Below are 23,906 nucleotides of genomic sequence, written 5' to 3' on the forward strand. Positions count from 1 at the left end.
GACATAAATGAATCTTTATTTATAACATAATTCAACTTTACAGTCAAAAACTAAAAATTACAAAAACAAAACTAATTTACTTCAGAACAGTGAGCTTCCACTTGACGCCGTTTCTCATCTTTGGTGCCGTCGGGATCTCAGCATCTACAAAAAAAAAATGTAAATTGAGAAATAGTTAAAAAGAGAAATTATGGTTCCACGCATTGAGACCCGTTTCGGCCGACTCATTTCTTGAGTGTTTGATTAGACGTCCACTACAAAAAAAATGCCATCAAGCCGCGTACGCGGTGACCTTGAATGTTTACGTGCTGAATAGAGGTCAAGACGGCAAATTTCAACGCTACGAATTCTGCCGACCTTGTTGTGCAGCTGCAGGTCTCTGCTGCTGCTGGAAAGAAGCCATGATGCTGTTCGCAGTGGAGTTCGGCCCGGTGAGCTGCAGGGAAGGAGAATGAAATGGAAAAATCCTCAATTATCAACACAAACAATGGCGTCTTCTCACTCCTCTCACATGCACGTGAGCGCACGTATCTCGATTCTTAACTCATTTTTTGGAGGGATATTTAAATTTTTAGTTGTTTTTTTTTGTATATATATATATATACAAAAAAAAAACAACTAAAAATTGTTGTATATATATATATAGTTAAAATACAAGCTATTATTCCTTTTTGGGGAAAGGAAATAGTGGATGAAAAAAAGGTCAATTCTGCATACAAGAGCATGACTTCAACTTTTATTTTGAAAATTTCTTCTGAACTTTACTCTGTAATTTGTCACAACTCTGTTAAGTGTTACCCGAAAACCAGCACAAAAAAAAAAAATGACGAGTGAATGAGATAAAACCAAATGTGAAAAAGGGCATTTTACGGTGCTGATAATAACGACAAAGTATTTTTCTGTTTTACCGGAGCTTGGCTGTTCTGCAGGCCGTCGGGCCACACCTCGGGAACCGCTGCCTCCATCGTCTGCAGCGCCGCCTCGTATCCCAGCTGCAGCTTCTCGGCCTGTTTGTCGAACTGGAAGAGCACCAAGGCCTTCAGCAGGCTGTGGACTTCCTCTGTAGGCGACGAGACCACAGAATAAGCCGTGGGTGTATTATCATCTCTAAGTTCAGTAAAGTTGCGATTTTTACCAAAAAATAAGAGCTCATCTCTTTTTTCTTTTTTTTTTTTTTACTTTAAAAGGACGAGTCTGCAATTTATTCCGTTTCTGCTTCTGATTATTTGTTTGGAGAAAGAAACTGTGAACTTATCCTCTAACTGGATTTTTGGACGCTCTCGTCCGGCGTCTCGTACCTTTCATCTTGTCCACGGTGGTGATGATGTCACTCAGGGCGTACATCAGCGCTCGGTCCTCCAACGGGCTTCCCTCCTTCAGACTCAGCTTCTTTCGCTCGGCTTTCCGCCGGTTCTTCGACGATCTCCTGCGAGCGGAGCGTCGACGTTAAAAGCGGAGATACTTTTACAGCTGGATTCATTTAAAAGCTCGGGGTGGGGTTTTTGTCTTACGAGGAGATGCGGGAGTTACTGTGGGAGTATTTGGAACCGGTCATCGCGGTGCTGGCTTCGGAGTACAGCTCGGCGTCGGGACAGTCCGGACCGTCTTCGTCTGATGAGGAAACACAGAGTTACTGGAAAAACAACTGCAGGCTTGTAGCGGCTGTTTTTGTTTCACCAGTTTCATTTGGAAATGTTTTGAAAACGAATACAGAAGTCCTCCTGAAAGTCACCCGACATGTTTGGGTCCAGAATACGACCGAGTCTCACCGAGCAGGTCCAGTCTGGCTTTCTGCTCCCGGACCGCAGCCAGCCGGGTCCTGTGCCGGGGTGAACGTCGCTACCTGAGCCTCCAGGAAGGCGGCGTGGGTGTTGCCAGCTTGATGAAAGACAACGAGAGGACAACGTTAACCCCGCCCCCTCGATGACACGTCTGTTCACGACTTTCCTCTTCGCCTCCTTCTGCAAGTACGTTTTCAGCAGTTTTTTTTTTAAATTTTTTTTCCAAAACTCCTTTTTTTCCAAATACTTCAGACCAGTTTGACATCGATCCTCTGAGGCCTTTAACATGTTCACATGTCTGAACAGTTCTTACCTTCTAACAGAGCCGGTTTCAGGTTGGTTTCAGTGATATCCTGCCTGTTGTGCATGTAAATCTGAAGCAGGAAAAGAAGATTTTTCATCACGATGCATTGAACACAAAAACAAAGACAAGTGTAAAAGGAGGAAAGGATGGGTCCGTTTGTTTACTGACCAATCGGAGCGCCTCCTCCCAGACTGCACCGGTGATCAGAGCCAAAATGGCTTCCTCACAGTCCTGTTGGAAACAGAGGAACCGATACTTTCACACCTGTAGATGCTGGGTTGTGTTACAACTATAAACATCAAATGCTGAAGAGTTTTTCCACATTTATCTGCTTGATATTTTGCTCATGCAGAAACGCTGACTCATCAGAAATCATTTCATCCAGCTGTGCCGTCGCTGCAGATGTTCTTACTTTGGCGTACTGGTCCAACAGCAGAGCAGCTTCCGAGTAGCGCCTCTGTTCAATCAGCTTCTCTATAAGGGAAGGAAAGCACAAACATTCACCGTGGCCACCCGACTGTCTACCTTCACTTTCTGTCTGTCGGTCCCGACTGCCCGTTGTCATGGTTACCTGCCAGGTCTCTGGCCAGCAGAGCGAGCTGGTCGGGCGGCAGCGGTATCTGCTGCGCCACGCAGATGGCGTTCCTCCAGCTGGAGCTGCCGGCGAACGCCTGCAGGGCGGTGACCGGCTCTCCGCATCGCCATAGCAACAGGCCGGCCTGCTCCGCCTGCTGCTGCTCCACCAGGTGCTCGGCGTAGATGCAGCTCAGGGCCTTGAGGTCAGAGGGCAAAGTTCAGGGGAGGGGAGGGGGGTCAAAGTCAGGTTTTATATAACGTTTAGTGTTACGCTGTTGAAAACAAAACAAAAAAAAAAAAATCTGTTTAAAAAAAAAACAAAAAAAAACTGCTGAGTCTGCACCTTGTAGTGAGCGCTGTCAACTGCGTACAGCCTCAGAGCTTCGCTGTAGAGTTTCTGCTCCTTCACCAGCTGCAGAGCTTCGGGGAAATGTTCATCTCCTGCACGCAAAAATACACGACGCATATCAGGTCAACACTTTGTGGATTTTACAGAGTAACTCGATATCTTGAAAGATTTCATTTTTGAGAGCAGCAGAGAATCACTGAGACCGACCACACTTGCTGAGGTGGACGAGAGCCTTCCTGTAGTGCTTCAGGTGTTTGTCGATGGTGTAGCGTTGGTAGTTGGGCTCTAGTCTCTTCAGCATGTTTAAGAAGGGAAGGTACTCTTTGGGGTCCTGCAGAGGTTTGAAGAGAAACATTACAGACAAATCCGATCCTCCGATCGCAGCTTTCTTACATCACAACTCGTTGTAAAAAAAAAAAAGAAAAAAAAGTGACGGACCTTCTTGCTTGTTTTTACATCCGGAAAAACATCCCAAAACTCTGGGTACAAAGTACTTAACATCATTTTTCTCAAGAATATAAACAGATTTTTTTGTTAATTGAAGGGAAATTTGTGGCTGTTAAGACTAATTACTGAATTAATCACCTCATTAGGGATTACAGACTGTATAAAAAAATATTAGTTTTGTGATGTAACACGCTTTGTGTTTTTTTTTTTCTCCCAGAGAAGTCAAACACTCGGGACAGTCGGTCGTTCCTCTGCCGTCTCGGTACCTTCTGGGACTTCTCGGCCACCATGAGCACGAGGTCGAAATCGTACGTTCCCAGCGAGTGTTCGTACAGGTCGTTGACGTCGACGAGGAAGAGGAGGTACTTCAGCGCCTCTTCGGCGCTCACGCCGCCCGGAGCTGCAGGTGGGTTTTCTAAACGGACACACGCACAAAAAAAACGATGAGAATGACAAGAGACGGCATCCTCCTGCCGCTCATCGCTGCCGTCTGCATTGAGAGAGTGTGTGTGTGTGTGTGTGTGTGTGTGTGTGTGTGCGTGCGTGCGTGTGTGTGTGCGTGCGTGCGTGTGTGTGTGTGTGCTCACCTCGCAGCTCGTGGACTTTCTGCAGAGCGATCTCCAGCTCTGGAACCGTCTTCTTCACGTGAGCGGTCAGTATGGACAGACAGAACCTGGACCGGAGACGACGAGATCGATTATAAAATGCAGATAAATGGACATTTTAAAACCTAATCGTTTGTAGAAGTTTGGACTGACTTATTTGCATCCGCCGTCTCCATGGCGCTCCGTAACGCATCACAAACCACGTCCACCTTCTTGTGGCCGGAGGCCGGCTGCACCGGGCTGCTGCTCTCCGGACGGGGGTACATGCTGCTGGTCGTGTCCTCCTCTCTGGGAACCAAAGACCAAAAAAAACCAACCAAAAAAACAACAGGTGTTAGAAGAGAGTTGTGTGTTTGGTTTTTTTAATGTGAGAATCAACTGTGATGAAGTCTGACCTGAGCTCAGTGAGGAAGAGGTTGATGTGGTTGATGGAGCCGAGTTGTGTGAGGAAGGTCTTGATGTTCTCCAGGAAAACCTGCAGAAGAAAAAAAAACCCAGAAAAAAAACACTTTGTTTAAAATTTAGGAATGTAAAAAAAAAAAGAAAGAAATATTCCAGTGTTTTAGCTCTTCTGTTCATGTTTCCAAATGTTACCCGTCTCAGCTGGAAAAGAAACTCCACTGGGACACCTTTTAAATGAGCTTGGTGAGAATCTACGGTGTGTACCTTCGGGTTGTGATCGTAGATGAGGTTCAGGTTGATCCTCAGCTTCCTCATACACCCGAAGGCTTCTCCGAATCTCAGACTGAGAGAAACAAACAACAAATAAAAACAAGCGAGACCGAGAGAGAGAGAGAGAGAGAGAGGGAGAGAGAGAGAGAGAGAGTCCGCCGGTCTTCAGGCATCAGGATACAAACTGGCTACGAACTCACCTGTCCAACCACGTCCTGAGCTGAGCCAACACCAGCGCTCTGTGATGGATGGTCTCCAGATTACCGCGGGGCATCTGAACACACACACACACACACACACACACACACACACACACACACACACACACACACACACACAAATAAATCAGAGGGAGCAAACCTCTAAATTTGTCATTTTAAAAAGGCTCCATATTTTGATTTCCATAAAAAGAGATTTTTCTAGTTTGAAGTACCAAACCACCGTTGTCAGCGCTTTTGTGTGTGTGTGTGTGTGTGTGTGTGTGTGTGTGTGTGTGTGTGTGTGTGACCTGCAGAATCACTCGGGTGTCTCGAGGCACCACGGTGACGATCCTCGATCCTCTCTCCACTCGCCGGAGTGTCTCGTCGTTGTGATCTCCGTCTGAGGCCAAGGCCGCCTGCAGCCCTGCGGGGGGTCAGAAGCTCGATTTAACTCGACACGTACCGGCGAATATATACCGGCGAGAAAGACCGTGATCGTGTATTTGTATTTTGACGTTGTTGTTTTTTTTTGTCTCCGTCCCACCTTTGACGGTGAGCGCGTTCAGTCGGAGGCAACGGCAGGTGTGGGAGTGCGTGGTGACGAGCAGGAAGTCGTCGCAGACGGCGAAGGAGCCGACGTTGGAGGCCAGCTGACGAAGGAACGGACACGCAAAACATTTCGTCGCTGCTCGGTAAAGCTTCCCGTTTCACCCAACGAAACAAAGCGCTGACAGACGTACCTGCGTGTCTCCGGCGTACAGGTGGGATCTGTCCGTCAGGCCGAGAGGATGCTCCTGGCGGAGGGAAAACATTCGGGTGTGTCTCGCTGTTTTAACAATCCTGTAACTGTGCGTTCGTGTTTGTTTTTTGTTTTTTCTACCTCCCCTCCGATGCTGCAGAGGGACATCTGGACGCAGGGAACCGGGAAGTTGACGCTGCAGCCGCTGGAGTCTCGCCAGTCCTCCACCGATAAGCGCTCGTCGGGACCGTCTACACAGGAAGGTAAGAACACAAAACACTGGTCAAACACAGGTCGGGATTGTGTCATTTATTAAATTGTTGTGTTTTATTTTAGTATTTTAGGCGTTTTGAAGTCATATACTGGGAAAAAAACATGTTTTGGGTTAATATTTCCCCCCCTCCAATAAAGAAAGCACACAGCTGAGCAGCAGAAGAAGAATCGTGTTCGGTGTGTTCACTGACCCCAGTGCAGCTTCCTGATCTGTCCGTCCTCCAGCTGTAGGGCCACGGCTTTGGTCTGCGAGCGATAAACCACACCGACCACGATCCCGCTCACTTCCACCTCGCTGGCGACGCAGACAAAAAAAGGAATAAAAAAGGATAGAGAACAGTTTACGTCAATGATTTCTGTACTAACGGACAAATCCGTGTCCGAAAGAGACTGCTGACCGGACGGCGGGCGCGTCGCCGTCGTCCCGAGGGGGGCGGAGCTTCACCAGGGTGGAGGTGGTCGGCTGCGCACCGGGTTTGACCCCGATGAACAGCTCGTCCTCCACCCACAGCAGCTGCCGCAGGGCCGAAGGGTTGTACTCCAGACCGAGCGGTCTGCAGGAAGATGGGACGAAAACGTGGTAAGAACAGAAACAAATTCAAATTAAAACACATTATTGAAGTGACTGAATGCGCGTTTGCATCATGTGCAGCGCTGCAGATTGTTTGCGTCACCTCATGGTTTTCTGGAGGACCAGCGGACCCGCCTGATTTCCTGAATCTGGATTGACAGGGGGGGAAATACATATTTAAAAATTAAAAACGACATTATGTAGAAACCGGTCCATGTAGATAATCCTCTGTGTTTATATCGAATCAAGTGTAATCCGCTTCAGGTTCAGTATCCCAGTAAAATCCCTTATTTCAAAGTTGGCTAGATTTCCTGAATTGTGCTGAAAGTATTGCGGCATAATAACATATATAATTACATATTACTGTATGTTGAATTAGTTTTGTGAATACAGTCGGCCTATGTTTTAGCGCCATGGTTCCCTAAGTTGAAGAAAATAAAAAATAATTAGAAATAAAATATGTCTGTCATGTAAAGCGTGATTATTATCAAAGAAAGTAATTGGTGCTTAAAAAAATCATGTTTTTTTTCTCGACTTGCGAATTCTCTCCATTTTACAGCAAAATAAACATATTTAAAACTCTGCAAATTATGTCGCAATTTTTGAGAAAATCTGCCACAAAATCCCAAAATATTTAACACAATATTCACAAAAAAAACAAAACGTTGTGCAATCCTGGAGGGTCTAATTAAGTGTTAATAAGATGAAAATTCTCCTTCTGTTTTTTTTGGAAGGGAAAAATTACAACATTCAACTGTTTTTTTTTTAATTTGTTTTTTTTACAGTAATCAAAATTATTCTGATGAAAATAGACCCACCTTGTCTGTAGATCAAGATTCGTCCACTATCTGTGAGCGCCGCGAGCTGATTGGTTCCCTGAGGCTGACACAGGAACGTCACCTGGTTGACCGGCGAGCCGACCTGCAGCTCGAGTGAACACATGGGAGGAGGGACCACGCTCTGCCTGAAGGTCGTCACCAGGATTTTATCTGCGAGAGTTCAGACCAGGAATTAACGTCGCGTTAGAATAACTCGGGCGTCCTCTCGTCTCGTCGTGCCCCCCCGTCAGATCCCCCCCCTCACCTCCGTCGATCACGGCCACGTTGGCGTTGTCGCCGGCGTCCACTCCGGGGCTGCGCTCGGTCGCCCAGCCCCAGTCGTAGGTGGTGGCGGTCCAGCCGCGGGTCACCGCGTGGAGCCGTAGGGGGCGCTCGGGGTCCCAGCAGACGCACACCGGAGCCTTCTGGGGGTCTCGGCCGAAGTTCAGGCTCTGCTTCAGGTACCAGTGGTAGTTCCCCACCGTCCACAGCTGGACTGCAGAGACGATAACGATAATCATTCACAGGAGTAGAAGGACGAATCGTCTGTTGCGCAAAAATGTCTGCAGCTTTCTTGTTCATCACCACGAGGCACCGCGGCGAATGTTTATTTGTGTTTGTCTGAACTCACTGCAGCTGTTGACGCGTCCGTCCTCCCCAGCTGCCGTGTCCTCCGACCAGACGGCTAAAACGGTGGAGTCGCTGTTCCACAGCAGCTCCTTCACCTAAAAACACACGCGGGTGGAGTAGTCCTTTAACACTTTCCTTTTAGAAACTCAGGACGCTCATAATCACAGTGAGAAAGTATTCTTCTTATTTTAATAATAAACTCGAAACTGGCCTTGACTCGGTCTGCGCCGAAGGGCAGAGTGAAGTCTCCGTGCAGCAGTCCGTTCTTCTCCATGAACACCACGCTGTGTTTGTTGGGATGACGCCGGGTGCTCGCGATCAGGCTCCCCGAAGGTCTGAAACGACAGCAACGAGATTCAGATTCGGCTTCTCGTGTCGCGGGAAAACTGCTGATGCTGCTTGTTTTTTGTTTTTAAAACTAAAATCAAACAAACTGATTTTAATGGATTAAAAAAAAAATAAAGTTGTCGTTTCAAAGAGCTTCTTACTTCCAGCAGAGCGTCTGCTCCAGGCCGTTGACGGGCTCGCTGGTGGCCTGCAGGACGCCCTCTCTGTTCCACACCCGAACCTTCCTGGCTCTGGTCTGAGGGCAGATGGCGCTGATGGCGAACAGCTGACCGTCGCCTCTCCACGTCACCCGCGGCCGGCGGTCGTCCCAGGACACGGCCGGCTGCACTTCCTGCGGATTCACGTTTTGTACACACTTCTGAATGTGTTCATATTTGACGCAAACTTTTCTTCGTTTTTCTAAAATAAAAGAAGATCCGATTGTTTTGAGTGAACAGAAACCGACCTGGACTCTCCTCTGTGCTGCCTGTTTCCCTTCTGAGCCGTGAAACTGAGTCTCCTTCTTCCCCCAGCCGACTGTGATGAACTTCCCTGCAAAAGTCAGCGATGTAGATCGACACATTTCAGGAAGTGCTAAAACAATCATGTTGGAAAAATTACTCAGAGGCTCGGTTCAAAATCAAACACATCGGACATTAATTCTTGCAAGAAGGAGCAACTACATGCACCCTCAAAGAGAGGTGTCCAGCAATGCTCCCCCCAGCAATGCTCCACGTCACTCCTCCATAAGGCAGCTTTTATACAGTGTGACAAACAGTAGACAGTCACCCCCATTCCCTTTGTATCTGCTTTCGTATGGTAATACTGAGTTGGTTGCAGGTCACAAGATAAGGACACGGGGGAGTCGTCAATTAGATGCGGAAAGTAAAACAAGAAGGAATCACTTGCAAATAAGACAGAAAACAAAAGAGACTTTCCGGAGCCACAATGCAAACAAGAGGAAGAGACTAATCTTTTTTTCCATCAAATCATTAGACAAAAAAAACTATATATATATGTATATATATTTTTACACTTAATAAATAATTTATTGCACTTCAGTTGGGTCCTGAATCTGAAATCTGAACATCTGGAGCCCAACGTACCTTCACCGAAATCGTCCTGGTGGATTCTGACCTCGGTGATCGGCTCGAAGTCTTTGGTCATCATGATGATCGTCTCCTGACCTGGGAACACAAGTTATGATGTCACTCATCTGTAACGCTGCGAAATATGTCTACGCAGTGAACATCTGATCTGTCGTCACGGTTACAGATGTCCATCTAAAGCCACGCAGCGTGTCGACCGAACTCATTTTTATTCGTCTATCTTCAAAGAAATTTGAAACTTTTCTTCTTCTTCTTCTTTTAAAGAGTTTTCCAAACTAAGAAATGACGCCGAAGACTTAAGTTGGATGGATGGAAGATGTTTTTAGACACACTGACCGGTCGTGAGAGTGACGAGCTCTCCATCGGGACTCCAGCTCATCGAGGTGAGACCGCTGTCGACGTTGCCAACACACTCCAACTGTTGGAACACAACGCTCATTAAAAAAACACACACACACAAAAAAAAACGCATTTTCTTTCACTTTATTCCGACCTTAACTTGAAAAAAGCTAAAACCTGAAAATAAAAACTCTCCAACTTCTCAGTCCTTCCAAACCTTGCAGGTGTTGAGGTTGAAGAGAACGACGTCGCCGCCCGCCGTGGCCAAACACGCGGACTGAAGTTCGGCCAGGTCCTGCAGCCCGACCACCACCCCGCCGCCGTCCTCGGGGAGGAAACCGTCCGCTGTCAGCGAGGCTTCGCTGACGACCTGCAGAAGAAAGACGTGGAAGGTAAGTCGATGGTGAGTGAATAAAACTTTAAAAAAAAAACCTGAGCATCGACGACTTCGGCACAATATATTTTCCCACCCATCGGCCGGCGATGACACCCCCCCCCCCCGCCCGCCCCATCAGTCAACAGCTCACCTGGCGAGTCCGGGGGTCGTACTCTGTGATGGAGAACTGAGAAGCGATCAGCAGCGAGCCGGTGTCGGCCCGCACGGAGAAACACCGCGGGGAGCCCGGAGCCTGCAGCTCGGCGCTCCGGAGGCTCTTCAGCAGCTTCAGATTCCTCATCTCGCCTCGGGAGGCTGAAGAAGACCTGGAACGGACAGGATATCCAACGCGGCCAGTCAGGAAACGATCCAGATGTTCTTCTCGTGATGGACGTGGTTTGGAAACACGTCTTCGGGTGAACTTGGTGACATGAAACGAGCAGAAAATGTCTCCACCAACGTAAAACAAACTACAGTTACAGGTTTTTTTTCCCCTCGAGTGAAATATATTCTTTTGAGTGCCAATAAACATTCCTAAATTATTATTATTATTATACCATTCGCATATGTTGAGACACAATAACTAAACGCACCAGCTGTTCAATTCACTTAAATATCAATGATTTCTTTTTTTTTTTTTTGTAATTTCTCATTCAGCTTCAATACTTTCAGTTTTTGCAAAATATTGTATATTCTCTCTGATGCGACTTCAAGAGTCTGGCAACGAAGTGCAAACACAATTTGATATATTTTCTCAAGATATCCGATCACAAGTGTCCTCCGAACCGCCTCCTGCTGTTTGTGTGCAGGACATCAGTAACTAAATCGAAACCGTGAAAAAGCATAACGTAACGGAAAAAAAAAAAAAAGCCTTTTAAACGTGCTTTAACATGTTAATTACCTGGTTTGGTTGCAGGTTTTAGACGAAACTGAAGGTTATAAAGACTCAAATACAGGGTGTCCGAAAATGGAACTGGATGTGATAGCTTAGCTTTAAACTGGAAGAAGCGACGTGATATTTATCTGCAAAATCAGAAAACGGAAGCTTCGACATTTGATACAATCACCGGGAAACTGTGAAAAACCCACCGTTAAGACACAAGCTGAAGAAATGATCCGTTTTAAATGTCCAACATCAACACCACAACAACACGCATGTGGCACTGTAAATACTTGTTACCTTTGACCTACGGCGTAGTTACATGAGGGATAACAGCGGTGCTGCCCCCTGGTGACGTGGAGTACATGTACAGCCAGTAGGTATTTACTTTTTATTATTAGTTTATTATTATACAGTAACGGGGTAAATTGACATTATATCTAAAACAAATTATATAATATTCAAATGTGCAGATATTTGAATGCTCTGAAAATAATGCAAGGTGCAATGGATGTGTTTACTTAATCAGGATGTCGTGATTATGATCTAAATCTTAGATTAATTGCCAATTCCATTCACACAAAATAAAAACCCGAAAACTGTCTTTCTCTCTGATCTTCATCTGTAGGAAAATATCAACAGGATTTATAAGAGTAATAGTTATAACTACTTGAACGTGTTTCTTTACACCTTTCCCAAGACACTTATTATTCTAGGCATGAACAGCCATGTCGTTATGATGACTTTAAGGCAACAAAACAATAAATATAAACATGAAATAGATATACACTGCTCAAAAAAATAAAGGGAACACTTAAACAACACATCCTAGATCTCAATGAATTAAATATTCCAGTTGAATTGAGTTACATCTTGTTGTTTAAGTATTTAAGTGTTCCCTTTATTTTTTTTTTAGCAGTGTATATTTTTTTTAATAGAATGTCTTTATCTGAAAAGTAAGTAGTGTCTAAAACTAATAAATCAATACAGTAAAGTCAAAATGTGCAATATTTCTCTCTGAAATGGAGTTGAGTAGGAATCTGAATTTGCAATAAAAAGGAAACCTACAAACTGAGCTTACAGTAAAACTTTTTTATGGTAAAATCATATGAGACAACAAGTATTATTCATTCATCATGAGTTTCTCAGTTGTGTCTATTTATGTCTGTCTGGTTTTTTTTGCACGCTGAGAGAGACAGTCTCCAACCGGTCAAATAGTCTATCGGCTTTTACTCTGAAAAGAAAACGGATGTTCACCGGGTTTTTTTTTTTATCATGCTTTTATTTTGTAACGCAAGTGACCGGATGTTCTATTTGTTTGTTCGCGTCGACACTTAAACGGCTTTCTGATTGACAACAGGTGAGCGGGAGTTCAGGGTGAGGACACCTCCACAGGACCACACGATCAGAAAATCACGACGAGAGGACGGCTGCCATGAAGGTAAACGTCTTATTTATTTGTCTCGCATCTCTTTGCCGCCCTCGGTTTTGTTGTTGTTGTTGTTGTTTGTTTTTATCTAAAACGCAAGGCAAGCCGACGGACCGCATTGCTCACTCCTCCTTCACAACCTTAAACCAGACGTTGCTTGGTTTCTATTTGAAGCTTCATTTCTCGCTTCTCGTCGTGTTTGCTGGTGATATCTTTTCATTTACGAGTCATGTCGGTGTTGTGCTTCAAGAGAAACGGTCAAAAAAAAAACAAAGTATCGTGTTGTTTGGTTGCCTCCCCCCCCCACCTCCTCCCTCCCCCATCATCTCCCCCATCCTCCCCCGTCCTCCCCCGTCTCCTCTTCACCGGGCTGTTGGCATTTAAAAAAAAACCCAAACAAACACTACGTTAAAGAACCAGAGCAATTTTAAATACAACAATTTCATGGCTGCACCTTTTTAATTTATAACGGGAATAAAAACCAAAAATCCACCTGTTGTACGTGGAGCTCAGTTTATATGAAATAAATGCACATATTTATATATATACTTGAAATAAGAATGACAGAAATGTCACTTTCATTTCCACAATCTATGTAATTTTTCTGTTGCATGTCGTATTCATGTCTATTTAGATCTCTACTTAACATCATGTGTGACCAATTAAATCAACGTTTCTGTCTGATTTAAAGTAAATTACACAGGAAGTTTAAACAGAAATATTTGTCTGTCTGAATTAGTTTTTTTTGTGTGTGTGTTCTCCAGGAATGAAGAAGCTGACCAAGATGTTTCCATCTTCTTTTTCTGCTGTTTCTTGTGTCGCGTGAAGGTAATACTGCGATTTATAATGCTTTATCTTTATTATTATTTTGTGTAAAGCCGTAGCGGACGAAGCCCGTTCAAGAAAATATACCAAATAGTCAAAGCGGCTTGCGAGTCCGTGATGTAAAGTAGATTTTTAAAACTCAACCAAGCCTAATAAAACAACAGAAATCTCCTTTTAAATAGTTCTCCACCCGTTGCGTTGTAGTTTTGCTGAATTAACAGACTTTGACAGGAAGTTTGTTTTAATGCTGAGTGAGCAGACCGTTCTGGGAACATCAACCACTTCCGCTTTCAGCTCCAGCTGATCGTGGTATAGGAAAACAAAAACCTCAGTGTGTTTTATTTTTAACAGACTTTAATAGACAGTTCAGTCAATCACAACGTTGTCCTGATGCAGGATTAAAGTGTTTTTTCTTTTTTCCCCCCCCAAGAGGAGCCTGCTCCAGCAGTAACCTGATTCGATCTGCAGTAGGTCATGCGGTTTACGACCTCGAGCAGTTATTAGATTCACCATTTTCGATCCCACGGGTTTCCAAAGTGGCCCATTTCCGACCCTTTTATTACGTTACTGACACGAAAGACGGGACAATTTTGGTTTTTTTGGTTTTTTTAGCGCTCTGCCGAAGTTTTAAGTTAAGCTTTCTAAGAATTTCACGGCTACATATCTGAGCTGTGATGTCATTTTGCCAAGTCAAGCCGGTGAGAGAAGTCCGGCCTCGCCGCATTCCTCCCTCACATACCGATCTGATAAACCAGACGAGCTGCTCGCCTCCCTCGTCCGGACCGCGGTTCTGAATACCGACATTGTCTCCGGCCGGCTTCACGCCAACATCTTATTCTAATTATTCTCCGGGTCTCCGCGGCGCACGGACACCAGTTGGTGCGTTTGGTTCCCTGAAAGAAGAACAAATAAGACAACAACAAAAAAATAAAACACTTCAAATGCTGCGCCTATAAAACCGAATATTCTTTTAGTCGTAGAACAAGTCAAGTTTTCTTCTTCTTCTTCTATTAAATCATCTGAATGAAGTTGTGATTGCGTCCTGCCTGCTCCGTCGGTACCAAACCTCCACCCCGGTGCTTGTTTGGGGGATTTGCAGCGACGTCGACTGTCTGCACGTAATCAAACAACAGTTGTTGTTTTTTATATATATGTTGAAATAAAAACCTGCTTTAGGACGATAAGACTTGATGTCGAGGATGAAAACCCCCCTCGGACTTTGGTAATCTCTTGATTGATTTATTTTTCATCTGGCAAACACCAGCAGGTCAAAGTTCTCTCTTTTATTATGTTTGGCACAAACGTCCCGGCAGACATTCACGGTTCCTCGATGCTAACGTTTGATTAGGTTGAATTATTATTATTATTTTTTTTATGCTTTTAGCATCGCCAATGAAATTCTGTCATCCTCCATTTAACTTTAAGCGTCGATATTTCAATTTGGGGTGATGCTGTATTAAAATGAATGCATCAGCTTTATGTTTCTGGCTACGTGGACATGACAACTTAACTTTAATTTAAAATCCCTTTACTAGTAATCAGCGGTTGCTCAGTGGGCATAACTTAATATTAAATAAAGATGATCGCATGAGCTTTATGTCTTCTGCTCTGCCGTGGACTCCCCAGACGTTCAACACGGTCCTCTCCTTAACTTTAATTTGAATTCCTTTGCGCTAACCAGTGAGCGCTCGGTGGACACGCCCCCGCTTTAATTATTTGTTTGATCGTTTTGACGTAAAGTTGAGACGCAACTCTGCGTAAATCTTTTCTCGCTGGCTGAAACCAATCCTGAAGGAATGAGGTGTAAATCTTCTTTCTTTGCTACCGTCTGCCAGGAAATCCGGACAATCCCTTTGCGATTGGAAAGAGGATGGGACGTCCCACCGTGCTTTTGTTTCCCGGGGGAGGAAAACTTCAATCACTTCAGTGCTCCGTTCTCATTGGTCCGTCCACCGTTTGATGAAGCCTCTCGAGGTGTCGCTCCGATTGGTCCGTCGGTCCACGGTGAAGACTCGCCAGCCAATCGGCCTCCGTCTGGGTGAGTTCCACTTCCTCTTCCCACCAGCTGCTGCAGTCAATCAGCTTATTCAGCAGCTAGTGTGTGTGTGTGTGTGTGTGGCCACCCTCTCCCCTCCTTTGCCCTCCCCTCTTTTTCCTCTACAAAACAGCCATCCCACCCTCCTTTCCACTCCCATCCCCCCTTTCCTCACACACTTATACTCTTGTGTGTCTCTCTCACACACACACACACACACACACACACACACACACACACACACACACACACACACAAACACACTCCTGCCACATGAGGCCCAGCAGCAGCAGCCTGGTGTGTGTGAGTCACCGGAGAAAGTTACACCAGTGTGTGTGTGTGTGTGTGTGTGTGTGTGTGTGTGTGTGTGTGTTTTCCATGCAGCAGCGTCTCCTCTGCAGCAGATTTTGCTTCAGTCGGGTCGCAGCACAAGAAGCCAGACAGAGGAGAGCTCGAGGTTCACCGCAGCTGAATTCAGGATCCTGCGCGAGGTAACGACTGCCTCATCTAAATGTTTTTTTAATGCTCCTCTGTCACTCCGACTCGGTGTTGTTGTTGTTGTTGTTGTCAGGGTTGCGGTGACTTTGCACTAGTTGTGATTCAGCTCGTGAGCTGCTGAGGTTTCTGCTTGCAGCTCTGACACCGTTGTTTTGAGATGGATAGTTTTTGTGCGATGTTTGTGACTTAGATTTGTCTGTTCTCTGATGTGTTTATGGGCCATAGTTAGTCATTTCTTTAGAGTTTATTAATCGCACCTAATACGTGATTTTCTGTAGCAATACTTTACATTTAGAGTTTTTAAAACCTGCTTTTTCTATTAAAAACTGAAGTTTTCAAATGTGAAATTCTGTCTGAATACCAGCAGTGTTTTCAGTGACTCAACCAGGTGTGTGATGCCAGATGTTTGGTAGAGTTTGTGATTGTTGGTGCACTCTGGTTTCTGTCAGGTTGTCAAGCTTGTAAATCTCAATAATCTCCAACTCTGGGTCGCCACATGCTGCGAAAAAAACAACCTCAACCTTTTGTTAGAAGGAAGGTTTTTAGTTACGATCAGACCAAACTAAATGAACACAGTCACTGTAATCTACTTTAATACTGACCGTCGGTGGACATCTGAAAATATGATGCAGTCCTGTGGTGTCCAGAAAATATTATCAACAAATTTAAAAACATGGCAAACACTTAAAGGTTTTGCAAACACGCAACATCTTTTCATATATACTCAATGGCCAGTTTATTAGGTACACCGAGCTAAAACTACTAAAATGATTGAAATTTGAAATATCAAGCAGCGCCTCAAATACAAATTCAGACTTTAAGAGCTACACAAGGTGTTGTTGTCATGTCGACCTCGGTGCATTTACCCTGTTTGTCTCAGTTACAGCTGTGAATATCAAAACATTTCAGCACAGACGAAAATATCTCCATAGAAGCGAGTGTCAAAAAGCACAAACAGAAGTTGTCACAAAATGTGCAAACGCGTGTGAAACTCTGCGTACGTGCTCGTTGGTCAGATCAGGTTTGATATTATTGCAGGAACTTATCAGTTCATCTGGTGTGGACAGCAACAGGACTTCACATCGAAGTCAAACAGACAGTGAAAGACAAACGGCAGAGCTGAGGACAGACCTCAGCAGCTGCAACTTTAATAATGAAGCGGTGCAACGTGTCATCGGATAGTTGGACCCAACAAAAACATCACCTACAAAAGCACTATGAAATATTCTCACCACAAAATGTCTTGTTTGTGGTATGAGGCGTGAAACCCGGGCATTACAACTGATATAAATAACACGATGGACTCAGGACGCACTGAAGAAACTCTGAGCCTGTTGTGATGAGTAACTCCTCGCACACACGCATTATAATTAAATCACCGAGTCAAAAATACATTTGTCATCAGAGTCGATTCCTTTAAAGCCACAGAAGGCTCAACCGTGTACCGGCTAATCGTCACAGCGGCAGTCTGTCGGTAAGCAGCTTGCCAGCCTCCCGGTGGGCCGACACGTGGCCTTCCAGCTCAGAGGGTCCACAACAATGCATCTCCCCTCTCTGAGTGTTAGTGTGATGTAAGCAATATAAACAAAGCCATCACATCTGCTGCTTTATGCGGTTATAAAGACCGTGTTAACACGAGGGGTAATCCACAACATGTTTTTCTTCTTTCTTTTTCTTTTGGCTTTTAAAAGAAGCACCCGTTGTTGTTGTTTTTTTTTATTTTATTGTCCGTCTCTAAAACGAAACATTAAATCAAATGCAGGAATGAAACGTCAGTCTGTACATTCCTGGAGTTTTTCTGTGAGAGATTCCTCATCTGTCTACAGATGTTTAAAGAATTTTTTCTCCTTCCTGAGTTTCTTGACTTTACTCACATTTGTGGTCTGAATAACAGATGTTGTAAACTGTCCTTTTAAACGAAAATTGTCTGCTAGTTCAAAAATTGTTTTATGATCTGGGTTACACCGAACAGAACCGATATCCAGATGTTGGTCCTGATAGAGGTGCAACTTTTGACATGTCCTCTTTAGACAACACAGCTGAGCAAATACAAGATGGACTCTTACAGCGAGGGCTTCCACTGCTGCATCCCAGTTCGGCCTCTCGCATGTTTTCATTACATTCAAATCATAACTCTAAGCCAATGTTTTTCCAAAAGATAAACTACTACTTCAGTTTTGGGGTATTTCTTTTTGAATCCTCAACAACTTTTTTAACTGCTTTAATAATCTGCCCAATTTAAAAAAAAAAAAAAAAAAAGTTTAGTAAATTACAACTGTTTCCTGATCCCAAAAAGGAAAAACCAGAAATGACGCACCTGTTTAATCATGACGAACAACACGAGCCCAATATGAATGTATAATCCCAAACAAAACTTAAGAAAAACGATATAACACTAATACGGACAAATATGTCTTGTGATCAAAGATATATTGATTTAGAAACACAAGTCAAGTCAACAACAACGAATCAATAAATCAAATATGTGTTCTTGCACTGTTGCTGCTCAGTCATGCTGAAACCAGTCAATACAAATGACATCTGCGTCCTCCAGTGTCCCCGTCCATCCAGTGTGGTCCATCTGGTCTACTGTTGGGATGCGAAGTCGTGACACCACGCAGCTGTTGCCGCTCACAGTTAAAACTCAGATGATCAATAATGTAAGATTTTAGATTTTAAGACTGGAACGGTTTCAAGACAGAAAAAAAAAACTCCTCCAAATGACAAACAAATGGGTTTAAGGGAAACCTTTTCCCCTCCAAAAATTCTGTTAAATGTCACTGAAATGATTTCATCAATTGGAAAGATGTCAATGAAGATGCTATTACAAATGAAGAGATACTTGTTAGAACCAAAAAAAGGTTTTAAACATGAAAAAAAACCAACAGTGTTTCTCTTGGACAGTGATCTCCAGCATGGAGGTGCCGAGGAGGCCGCAGCCCTCCTTCACCCTGACTCTCCCTAAAGCGGCCTCGACCGCTCCGTCGCCCGCGGGAGCCGTCGAGAAGGTCGCCAAGAAAGCTCCGGCGGAGGAGGACGATCAAGTCGGAGAAGAGACTGAGACGTCCGGGTCGGATGTGTCCGTGATCGCGGAGCCGCCGGCCGACTCCTCAGAACTCTCGGATACAAAAGCCGTACCGGCCATCTCCAGACTTTCCTCCCAGGACAGTTTCTCGGAGGAGAGGTCGGTGTCGGAGGAGGAGAGGTCGGTGTCGGCCGAGGAGGAGGCCGAGGAGGCCCGGAAGAAGTGTGAAAAGGAGGAAGCCGCGGCTAAAGAGAGAGCAGCCCACAGACAGCAGCTGGCGATAGAGGAGCTGGTCCACTCGGAGAGGAACTACCTCCGACTGCTGCAGCTCAGCACGGTGACCATCAGGAACAACCTGCAGCAACTACAGGTACCAACCAACCATGGACACTTGTGGAATTACCTTGGTGTGTGTGTGTAGCGCAAACAATGATTCTGGACAGACATGTTTTTCTATGGCATTGCATGCAAATGTGTAAAATAAGATGAAAGATGGCGGTGAATCGGAGATACGTGTGAATGAATATGATGGACGAAGGACGGACGGAGAGAAGCAGCAGCGCGAAGGAGGGCCGAGCAGAGAAAAGCAGAATAAATGGGAATGAATAGTGGCATTGTGAGGCAGAAAAGTTGCTGGATTGTTTTCAGTGTTAATGTGCAGATTGTTCCGTCTCCCACCAGTTAGTGTGCCCACTGTTGTCTCATTAGAATAAAATGGAGGAGAACAAAATGGATGTTCATCAGCTGCATTAGCATTTGTTTTCTGTTTTAAAATAAAGGAGTAGCTAGCAGAAACACATACATAGCTAACTTTGTGCTATGCACTGCGATAAACCTCAAACTTGGCATTAAGTGATGACTATGGAAAAAATGTGCAATGTTATGTAGGCTTTATCATGTTTTTATGTATTTGGACGCATTTCCAAAGTTGCTTTTTGTTGGTTACCTTTCCAGTTGATCAACTATATTTTGTTTAATTTTAAATGACCTACTATACCGCCACAGGGCTCTACATAAAAGGGCTGGATTGATTGATTGATTGATTGATTGATTGATTGATTGATTGATTGATTGATTATATTCAGGCAAGGTGGTTGAATATGATCAAATTGTTCTCACCAGTACTCAGTCACAGAAGAACCCACTGCACGAGAGACTGCATATTCTTTTTTAATAAGGGTTAATAATTGTGCCATATCTGACCCACATATTCTCCATCCAGTCTACATTTGGACAGTAAATTCCTGCAGGACAGAAAAATGAATTTGCTTTTGTCTGTTGTTTTCCATCTCCATGCCCACCACAGCCTCCTCTAGCCAACCTGGACAGCATATTCCTCTACATAGAGGAGGTGATCGATGTGTCGAGCCGTCTCCTCAGCCTGTTGGACCAGAAGCAGGTTCAGTCCGGAGACCCGGACTTCCTGGAGACGCTGTGTAAGGGTCGACGCTTTCCTATTTCTTCAGTGTCTAATCCCCCAAAACTCTATTTGATGACACGAGTCTGTTCACGTTTCCAACAGGTCGGTTTCAGATCAGTTTTCTGTTTCTAGATCAGTTTTGGGTTTTTTTCTCGATCCCCATTCGTTGACAGGAAACAATTCACGTTCAACAACCTTTTGTTTGTTGGATTTGTGGCTTTTCACGTTCATGTGAGAAGTTCAGTCGAGGCAAGATCCACATAGGAGAGTTCATTCTTAAGGCTCTATACCCAGAAATATCTGCTATACTGTTTTGCCGTATTTACATGTGTTACAGCCACTTGAGAGGCCACAATATTATTTTTGGATTATTTTTATTGTTACATTATTTACAACAAAGTTAAAGAGTAAAATAATGTGTTCACCTCACGAGCAATCTTCTCAAATGTTTTTAAAAACAACACCCACTGTTCTCCCTGTAAGATGGTGAAAATAAAGGATGTTTTTAATAATAAACTTTATTTGTATAGCACCTTTCATATAAGAAATGCAGCTCAAAGTGCTTCACAGCAAGATAATTACATGTAGTGTTTCACATAGAAACAGATATAAAGGAACATTTAGAAATATAGAAAAGAAATTAGATAAAATGCATAAGAAACATAAAATGTCAGGACATGTCGAGACGTGTCTCTTCTGAGGACAAACATTCATAGTTTCTCAGCAGGAAGGCTGTTGATTAAATTTGCTTGTTGGCTGTGCCCACAATTAAATGGACAACAAGAGAGGGCTGTTTTATACACACAGTCTATCACAGTCATCATCGAAATTGTGTTTCACATGAGCTGTCTTTCTCGCACGTATTAATAATTCAAATAGATGCAGAGAACAGGTCACTCAATAAGAATTAATCTATAATTTATGATTATTTGTCGGTATTTAATGTTGTTCCTGCATGTAAAGAAGTAAAATCGATATTTCTTGCCTTCTGACAGGTGATTCGTTCCTCAGCCTGTCCTCGGACATCGAAGCCGCCTACAAGGAATACTTGGCCAACTACAATCACGTCACGGTGGTGGAGAACAGCTACAAGCAGAAGGAGGCCCTCTGGAATGAGATCGTCAGAGTCATCAAGGCCTCCGCGTGGGTTCATTTATCATCTTTCACATTGGAACAGAAAGCGAACTGGATAAACTGCAGAAACAACATGTTACTTTCACTTCCCTCCAGGCCTGAAGTCAACGCCACCTCTCTGAGTTTCTTCTTGGTGATGCCGGTGCAGCGGATCGCCCGCTACCCGCTCCTCCTGCAGACCATCCAGAAACACACGGAGCCGACTCACCCGGCGTACCCGCTGCTGGAGCAGACCGCTCACACCTCCATCGCTCTGAACTGTCGCATCAACGAGTACAAGCGCTTCAGAGAAGTCGGTAAGACGGGTTTTCTGCCGTGACGTTAACTCGCAGTGGCGACATCAGAGGGGGGAGAGCTGTGACAAAAGAAGCTCCGCTGTAAAGTCGATAAAATCTTCTTGTGTTACAGCTGACAAATACAAGAAGACGGAAACCCTGACCATCAAGGACAAGATCAACCGCCTGAACAGCCACAGCATCGCCAAGAAGACGGCGAGACTCAGCCAGCAGATCAAACACGAGACCGGGATAGCAGCTAAGGTAGGACGCTGTCCTGTAACCCTGTGAGATCACCGGCCGGGTTAGGTGGACCTAACGCTCCACAAGACACCAAGCAACACATTTATAGTGACGTTTCAGGGTGAAGCAACCTCTGTCAATAAAACCTCCTTCAGCTGCACCTCCGTAATCAATGATTAACCAGCAGAGAGAGAGACAGCGTTGTGATCTGTTCACTCTGCTACACCGAAGCACGGCTACAGTCTGATGAGGTCTTCCAGGTCTGATCAAAGACGTCCAGTCCGTCCTTCCACGTCTCCCGTAGCTTCCATCTTTTACTTCAGTCATATTTAGGCCTGATTTGCGTGTAGTCGAGATATAAAACAATCTGACTTTGCATTCATTTTACATATTTAAAGCCATTTGTTTGTACTTAAACATTTTTGCGGGGTGTCACAGCTGGTGGACGAGGAGTTTGACGCCCTGGAAGGTTTCTTTTACGTCCTGGAGAACGGGATCCTGGAGCTTCTGGAGAACGTGGAGACGTACCTGCACCACCTACAGGTACGCTGCAAAACATCCCGGGTTTATTTACCGGTAACGATTTGCTGTTTGCGAGTTTAAACCTAACACTGTTATTTCTATTAAATATAACTAAATTAAAGAGGAAAAGAGAGCGTTAGACCTGTCGAGTGTTAAATGAAACGGCGGCTTTGACCTTTTTGTTTTTGATAAGAAGAATCGTAACGTTTTGGCTCCAGACGCCTAAAGATGGGAATTCGAGGCTTTGCGCAATTCCTGGTTTGAATCTTTGGTATAATAAACATCTCTGTCAGGAATTATTTGCCCGTGTTTAATGCGTAAAACCCCAGATGGCCTGAGAAACATGAATGTAACGTGTGTTTTTCTTTTTCAAGTAGCGTCTGTTGCGAACAGAATATTGAAACCTATCAGTGTTTAATTTGCCACATACACTAAATAAAAAAAAATAAAAAAAACCATCCAATCTGCGAGACATGTGGTCGTGTCTGGAGTTCATTTTCTTCATGTACCTATACGTGTCAGCATTTTCCACTCATTTAATCTTTAATATTCACTGTAAGTACAACCAACAATTTGCCAGATCCGCAGTCGTATACTTAAATGTCTTAAATGACGGATGAACAGCACATCTGATTCATTCCTCCCGTCTATGACTGATGTCTTTCCAGTCGCTGGTGGAGAAGTGGAACATAACTGGATATTTATTTCTGAACATGTCATATGTTTATGAGTCACACTGTGTAAACTCAGGAGCTCCTTTAAGTCCCTGAAGTTAAACACATGAATTTCCATGTAACTTTCTGCCCTAAAATTATTCTCCAAGCTGGTTTTCTCCTTTTTTTTTTTTTTGCATTTTCCTTCTTTTTCTTTCTTTCTCGGTCGTTGATCAAAATGAACCGTCGCAGCCTGCTCACGTTTTGACCGTGTGATACTCGGCTCTTTGTCGTTGGTCTGTAGGGGTTCCTGGCCTGCAAGACGGAGGAGTTTGACTTGGATATGGATGGAGAGAAGGCGCCTATCTGCTACAAGGAGATCACTACTGCTCTCAGACAGTGGATCCTTCCTACATTTGTGAGTCATCATTATGCGCAATCCACAAATGCTCTCAAAAATCATTACAACCAAAAACAATGTCAACAATAAAAACCCCACCTGTCAGAAATGATGAATACGTTAAACGCATCGGTTTTGTAATGCTGGGCTTCCATGATCACGTGATCCTCTTCCTTCCTCCATCCAGGAGAAGAGGATGAGGACGCTGATCCACAAGCCGCTGTGTGCCCTCCGCGACCTCCTGGTGGGCCCGAGGAACCTGATCAGAAAGAGACTGGACAAGCTGCTCGACTACGAACTGCTGGAAGCCAAATCCAACCTGAGCTACGAGGAGCAGGCGGTGGTGAGCACCTACAGGTACAGAGAGATTTAAAACTACAGGCAGGACTGTCGTTGGATGGGTTGGAAAGGCTGGGGTAATAATTAAAGGGCTGCTTGTTTGAGATTTTAA

The 23,906-nt window shown here is 44.4% G+C and overlaps 2 protein-coding genes across 4 annotated transcripts in view; one reads left to right on the forward strand and one right to left on the reverse strand.

Annotated features, from left to right (window-relative positions):
* elp1 (elongator acetyltransferase complex subunit 1) lies at positions 1 to 11,303 on the reverse strand. The gene is given in 37 exon segments (XM_069169477.1): positions 1 to 144; positions 358 to 436; positions 909 to 1,060; positions 1,299 to 1,426; positions 1,512 to 1,611; positions 1,770 to 1,827; positions 1,829 to 1,878; positions 2,095 to 2,155; positions 2,254 to 2,316; positions 2,498 to 2,559; positions 2,657 to 2,858; positions 3,005 to 3,102; positions 3,218 to 3,341; positions 3,724 to 3,872; positions 4,045 to 4,130; positions 4,216 to 4,350; positions 4,458 to 4,537; positions 4,729 to 4,807; positions 4,935 to 5,008; positions 5,243 to 5,358; positions 5,479 to 5,584; positions 5,675 to 5,728; positions 5,815 to 5,924; positions 6,138 to 6,241; positions 6,345 to 6,500; positions 6,621 to 6,666; positions 7,336 to 7,506; positions 7,601 to 7,831; positions 7,967 to 8,060; positions 8,177 to 8,300; positions 8,454 to 8,644; positions 8,759 to 8,844; positions 9,399 to 9,479; positions 9,738 to 9,819; positions 9,958 to 10,110; positions 10,268 to 10,442; positions 11,206 to 11,303. Coding segments are annotated over 36 exon segments (3,903 nt in total). The 5' UTR covers positions 10,418 to 10,442; positions 11,206 to 11,303; the 3' UTR covers positions 1 to 76.
* The window catches only part of arhgef37 (Rho guanine nucleotide exchange factor (GEF) 37), a 20,618-nt gene continuing 7,218 nt past the window's right edge, over positions 10,507 to 23,906 (forward strand). Inside the window, exons 1-13 of one of the 3 annotated variants that reach the window (XM_069169479.1) lie at positions 10,507 to 10,532; positions 12,357 to 12,437; positions 13,190 to 13,253; positions 15,086 to 15,288; positions 15,419 to 15,776; positions 18,688 to 19,178; positions 20,115 to 20,244; positions 21,224 to 21,371; positions 21,459 to 21,658; positions 21,771 to 21,901; positions 22,319 to 22,423; positions 23,360 to 23,473; positions 23,643 to 23,812. In XM_069169479.1, coding sequence (XP_069025580.1) covers positions 18,699 to 19,178; positions 20,115 to 20,244; positions 21,224 to 21,371; positions 21,459 to 21,658; positions 21,771 to 21,901; positions 22,319 to 22,423; positions 23,360 to 23,473; positions 23,643 to 23,812 — 1,478 coding nt within the window. In that variant the 5' untranslated portion in view covers positions 10,507 to 10,532; positions 12,357 to 12,437; positions 13,190 to 13,253; ... (1 more) ...; positions 15,419 to 15,776; positions 18,688 to 18,698. The remainder of the gene's footprint in view (positions 10,533 to 12,356; positions 12,438 to 13,189; positions 13,254 to 15,085; positions 15,289 to 15,418; positions 15,777 to 18,687; positions 19,179 to 20,114; positions 20,245 to 21,223; positions 21,372 to 21,458; positions 21,659 to 21,770; positions 21,902 to 22,318; positions 22,424 to 23,359; positions 23,474 to 23,642; positions 23,813 to 23,906) is intronic. The other 2 variants (XM_069169480.1, XM_069169481.1) reach the window with 2 other exon arrangements.

This window comes from Embiotoca jacksoni, unplaced genomic scaffold (genome assembly GCF_022577435.1).
Source record: "Embiotoca jacksoni isolate LCO1_2020_lvr unplaced genomic scaffold, fEmbJac1.0.p SCAF_45, whole genome shotgun sequence".
Taxonomy (NCBI): domain Eukaryota; kingdom Metazoa; phylum Chordata; class Actinopteri; family Embiotocidae; genus Embiotoca; species Embiotoca jacksoni.